The sequence below is a fragment of the Glossina fuscipes genome, unplaced genomic scaffold (genome assembly GCF_014805625.2).
Source record: "Glossina fuscipes isolate IAEA_lab_2018 unplaced genomic scaffold, Yale_Gfus_2 60461, whole genome shotgun sequence".
NCBI classification, from domain to species: domain Eukaryota; kingdom Metazoa; phylum Arthropoda; class Insecta; order Diptera; family Glossinidae; genus Glossina; species Glossina fuscipes.
Genome location: NW_024002839.1, coordinates 1 through 5,526, shown reverse-complemented (window position 1 = coordinate 5,526; position 5,526 = coordinate 1). Strand labels below are relative to the sequence as shown.

General features: G+C 37.3%; 1 protein-coding gene across 1 annotated transcript; it reads left to right on the top strand.

The window, feature by feature from the left end:
- Positions 1 to 70: 70 nt before the first annotated feature.
- On the top strand, positions 71 to 5,410 carry LOC119643357 (chromosomal serine/threonine-protein kinase JIL-1-like; the record flags this gene model as incomplete). The annotated part of the gene is made up of 6 exons (XM_038042705.1): positions 71 to 139; positions 221 to 354; positions 2,891 to 2,975; positions 3,034 to 3,854; positions 3,924 to 4,375; positions 4,450 to 5,410. Coding segments are annotated over 6 exons (2,522 nt in total), but the record flags the coding sequence as incomplete, so codon positions are not given.
- Between the last annotated feature and the right edge of the window lie 116 nt (positions 5,411 to 5,526).

Below are 5,526 nucleotides of genomic sequence, written 5' to 3'. Positions count from 1 at the left end.
ATAGAAAACGTCATTATGATTTTTCTCGGAATTTACATATATATTCCCTTCTATACTTTCTCGTGTTAAGGTACTGCTACGGAAGATGAGAAAGTCAATCTTTCTCACTTTACGCTGATACGTGTTCTAGGCACAGGTGGTAAGTATAATCACATTTCCTCAACTTTCTTTTGATTGTTAATACAAAAAAAAATTTACATGATCACGATCATTCTGACAGCTTACGGGAAAGTGTTTCTAGTACGTAAAAATGGTGGGGATGACGATGAGAAATTGTACGCCATGAAGGTCTTGAAGAAAGACAGAGTTGCTCAAAGGAAAAAAACAGCAGAGCATACGACAACCGAACGTCACGTAAGTAAATTTGAGCTTCCGATAAGTATGTAGCCGTACAATAACACTTTTTCTCTCGGACCATGCAATTGCAATGAACATTCGTATAAATGTACATATTGTATTTGACCGGTTTTTATTATACTCTACATTTCTCATAGTGCAAGGATATATAAAGTTTATGCGGATGTATGCAACATCCAGAAGGACTTGAAAGACCCACCTTTTGTTACGCCGATCGATTCAGAATCACTCTCGTAATATATCTAAGCGTTTCTACCTCTCTATCCATCTTATTTTCTTGTGGTCAGTTGCAGACTGAAATTTTTTAAATATCCTAATGAGATTTGGTACACTGATGCGCTCTGGCCCAAGGAATAAGGCTTGGGCCGGACCACTTTTTCGACCACTACTTATTTACCACATTTTATTCTGACAAGTCGTTCTGGTGAGAAGGTGAAAATGTAAGTTGAAATTGCCTCCCCTAAAACAATAAGGGACAAACGATGTGCTTGAAATTTTGCATTGATTTGGGCATATAAAAGTAAAATATATGGACCTATATAGAGATAAGTATTCGATAGCAGTGAATATAAGAAAGAAAAGGTGTGAAAAACGTGGCTTACCACAATCAGTGGGCCTTTGCGAAATTTCTAAAAAATGTTGCATCACTCCTTATAAATTCTAAGGGCGTTGCTCACAATACGCATAAAATTTCTTTTAAAAATTGTGTAAGGTCGTCAGGTAGATTATTGTGGGCGGATCACGCTATGATAAAGACTTCATAATAAACTAAACTCACCAGTCCAAAGATTTTCTCTTTGATTTTTGTTTTGCTTTGACTTCTTCGCGGCAAAAGGTTAAGTACAATAGCTAATAGTTTCAGAAAGAGAGAGAAATTATTAAAATTTGATGTATGTTCATATTAAATTAATATTTATGCGCGGCTACAGCCGAGGAGGAACGATTGTTACACGCCAACAGTGAATCAAATTTCCTCCACGTACTTATGTTCATAGTTCTAGGTGAAGCGTATTTAAAGTGTAGATATGTGCGTCAATCGTACTTGAAAAAAGCGGTATAACCGAATATAAAAAACACAAACCTCCTGACCGGTTTTACTTTACCTACATTTGGTTGTGTGTTGTGTTTGTATTTGTATTGTGCATCCCGTTTATTGGGTACATTTCGCTTGCAAAGAAGTAATAAATAAGTCATGTAGCGTATAAAAAATCTCACCAAAACTTGCTAAAAACGTAAAAAAAGCAACGTGGTACCGATATTCAGGTGAAAGATAGTGGGATATAGTAGAGTGATATTAAACTTGTGTAGCAGGGACATATATAGGAAAAGAAGCTCATCTTTGACTTAAATCGTGACGTTTTGCATGCGATCAAGTTTTTGTATTCTCAGTGCTGATCAATATTTTTGTATTCTCGCTCTCACAATCGCAAAAGTTGTGATGGGGAATTACAGTTTTTTACAATTAGCTCCGCAACACATATTCAAAGAGATATGCATTGTCAACGGCATATATCTTTCCAAAAATTAATATCCTTGGCTCTGCTTGCTCTCGAATCATATAAACCTTCGAAATGTATTTGTAGAAGAGTATCTCACCTACCTCAAGGAACAGTCCTTGAGTTCAGGTGAAAGATTTCAATAAAAAGAGAGAGATAGATCCTATTTTCGTACCCTAGCTTGAAGGAGTAGATATTCACGATGACTTATCATACAGCAAATATAGTTTTCCACTGGCTTAAATGGTTTTAATTCTAGTTAAAAATAAATATTGTCAGCAGTTCGAAGAGGAATTCTGAAACAACGCCGCAACGACAGATGTTCCCGCTCTAAAAGTCGAACTTACTTAAATATTGTTCCTTCTTTTTCCTTGCTGTAGCTGCAACACCATCCGACCACTACGGAAGGTCGGTCATATTTGCTTTCGACAAATCATACCATCTTGTTTAGCATTAAATCGATTTAACATAGCGTTCTCCTGCGATTGTCCTTTTAAGTGACCTTTCCTGATCATAACTTGGCAATATGAAAAAGTTAAAAGAAAACGGTTAACTTTTCTTTCGAAAGGAAAGTTATCGTGTTCAGTTTACTTGGAGCAGGCCTGTGGATGAAAGGCCGTTGTTTTGTATTGTAATATACGTTTATTTTGATAGTGGCCACAATCTGTCCTGGTGATTCTTTTGAATAGTTTTTGTTCGCTTGCTTGTCGTTTATAAAGTGAAGTTATTTCTTAAGATTTTTAAATATCTATTAAATGTTTTTTGCATGGAAGATTTCTTTTGCATAGAATATTAGCTAAGCTGTGATCACTTTTTGGATAAGAAATTTGTATATTTGTGTCGGTGGTATCGAATACAAAATCAGGTTAAATTTACTTCAAAATTGTTCTACTAACTACTATTTCAGTTCAAAATAGCACTTCATACGTCCAAAGTTTTCAAATTTTAGACGGGCTTTGGAGTTATGTCTCTTAAATAAACCTTAAGGTGTTAAAAGAACTTTAATTGAAAGTTTTTTTGTTTTCCTCGTAAAATAGGTGCTCGAAGCTATACAACAAAGTCCGTTCCTCGTAAGCTTACATTATGCTTTTCAAACGGAATCGAAACTCTATTTAGTTTTAGGTAAGTGTTTAATATTTTTCTTATTTAAAATTAATTCAAAATTAAATTCTATTTAAAGATTACGTTAGTGGTGGTGACTTATTTACACATCTTCATAAAGCGGGACATTTCTCGGAAGCAACTGTTAAAATTTATATAGCCGAAGTGGTTTTGGCTCTGGAGCACCTGCACAAGCTGGACATAATCTATCGAGACGTAAAGTTAGAAAACATTTTGCTGGATGATCAGGGGCACATTGTGTTAGCAGATTTTGGATTATCGAAGATATTTTCGTCAGAGTCTGATCATAGGGCGCACAGTTTTTGCGGTACTCTGGAATATTTGGCTCCGGAAATATTACGACCTGGCCCTGGTAGCCACGATCTTGCTGTGGATTGGTGGTCAGTTGGAGTGCTTACTTACGAATTATTAACTGGGGCTTCGCCGTTTACTGTAGTTGGACAACAGAATTCTGAAAGTGATATATTACGACGAATTCAAAATGTGGATCCTGTACTTCCACCTACATTGGGTGAAACCGTAAAAGATTTTTTACTCAAGATGTTACACAAGGATCCCAAGAAGCGATTGGGTGGTAATAAAAAAAGTGCCGAGGATATCAAAAATCATCCATTCTTTCGTGGCATTAATTGGAATGAATTGAAAAGCAAAAGGCGAAAGGCACCTTTTAAGCCAACATTAAATGGGGATGAGGATACACAGAATTTCAGCGAAGAATTTACAAAGCAGCCTGTTATTGATTCGCCGGCTCCAGTTCCTGTCAACACACATCGTTTATTTAGAAGTTATTCATATGTAGCGCCTCAACATTTACGCAGAAGATTATCTACCAAAAACGTTGCCGCATTTCAGGTTGAATATCTTAATGAACCGGTTACGGTAAGCGTGTCTACGCAAAGCAACTGTTACGACATTTTCCTTTCAATATCGAATTTAATTTCTTTCTAGGATCCTCCTTCAGTACCAGAAACGCTTCTTCTTAAAAGACTAATTAACGCTGGATCATTTGGAAAGTGCTACACAACTATTTATAATAATCAGACCTATGTTGTCAAAGTCATCCCGGAAGCAAAATATCGGCCCTCTGAAGTAGACGCCTTAATTTCATGCGGCCAAGACGGCCACAAGTCAATCGCTCAATATGTGGCTACATATCGCAAAGGTTCTGATATTTGGATTGTACAAGAATATGTTCCAGGCTACGAAGTAGCAGAGCGAATTGCAAATCACGAGTACAGTTTTGATGAATTAAAGTGCTGTAATATATTTAAGCAATTAATCGATGCTGTGAAGCATATACACGAAAAGCGTTATATACATGGGGACCTGAAAATGGAGAATATTATTTTTGCTGACGACGGCATGGATCAAATAAAACTTGTTGATTTTGGTGCTGCTAGGTAAGTGTAGCGCAAACTTGATTCCTTTTGCTTAATATAAAATATTTACTACATATTTTTCATCACATTCTCAGTTATAATAGTAAAAGGAATAAATGGAACGACGTGCCTCGCTATACAATTGATTATGCACCGCCCGAAGCTTTGCAGCATCCTGAATATGCAACTTATTCGGCATCGTTTGACATTTGGTGCTTAGGAGCCACGTTGTATTCAATTTTTATGGGGCACACGCCGTTCCGTCATGGACGTGCCGATCGGCATGTGAACATGATGACGCTAAAACAGCGTATTCTTGATGATGAAATTTTCACCCACGCTCATCGGTGGGAACAGGCTAGTTTGGAATTAAGAAATCTTATCTTAAGGTGCCTACAGAAGGATATCGCAAAGAGGCCGACCCTGAAGCAAATTTTACAACACCCATGGTTGCAAAGTAAAACAAAACTGGCGACATCCAATCCTTTGTTACGCAGCAAGCATAAGTCTAGCGGGCAATTGGCAGTTAATACTAAACCCCTTAGCGTCAACCAATCTCGCCGTGTTGAAACTACCCAGTGCAGATATAATGATCCAGAATATACCGCCCTTGAAGATTTTTGCGGATTTGATGAAAATATAGCTCCTCTTATAATTCCGCCGATCGATTCAACCAAAGATATGAAGCTGAAGAATTTTAAGCCCATGGCAGCAAAAAAAATGGTTGAGAACAACTCTAAAGTTCCTGCTCCTTTGAAACCAAGCAGTAGGATCACTCAAATTGTGCTAGATAAGCCAATCAATCAAGCCAAAACAATGCACAAAGAATCTTCGATTGGTAAAAAAGATGAACAAAAGAAAACAAATTCTAGTGCAATTGATGACGGAATATTCAAGATGCCGACAATGATTAGGGGCAGAAATTTGTCGCGAAAGCCTTTTAAAAATGATGTGAAAAGGAGCATTAGCAATGTGATCGGGAAGCGCATACCCGCGGATATTAGCGATGACTTTCTTGGTTTTCAAGAGTCAAAAAGCCGACGTCAAAAAGCAAACGTTCGAAATCTCCACTTGCATTAGTGGAACTTTCTTCTTCGCTGTCAGCCGTATTTGTTCGTTTTGAGGCCCTTTGAACGTTGCCCCATGAGAGATCATTGCGACTGTAGTTATTT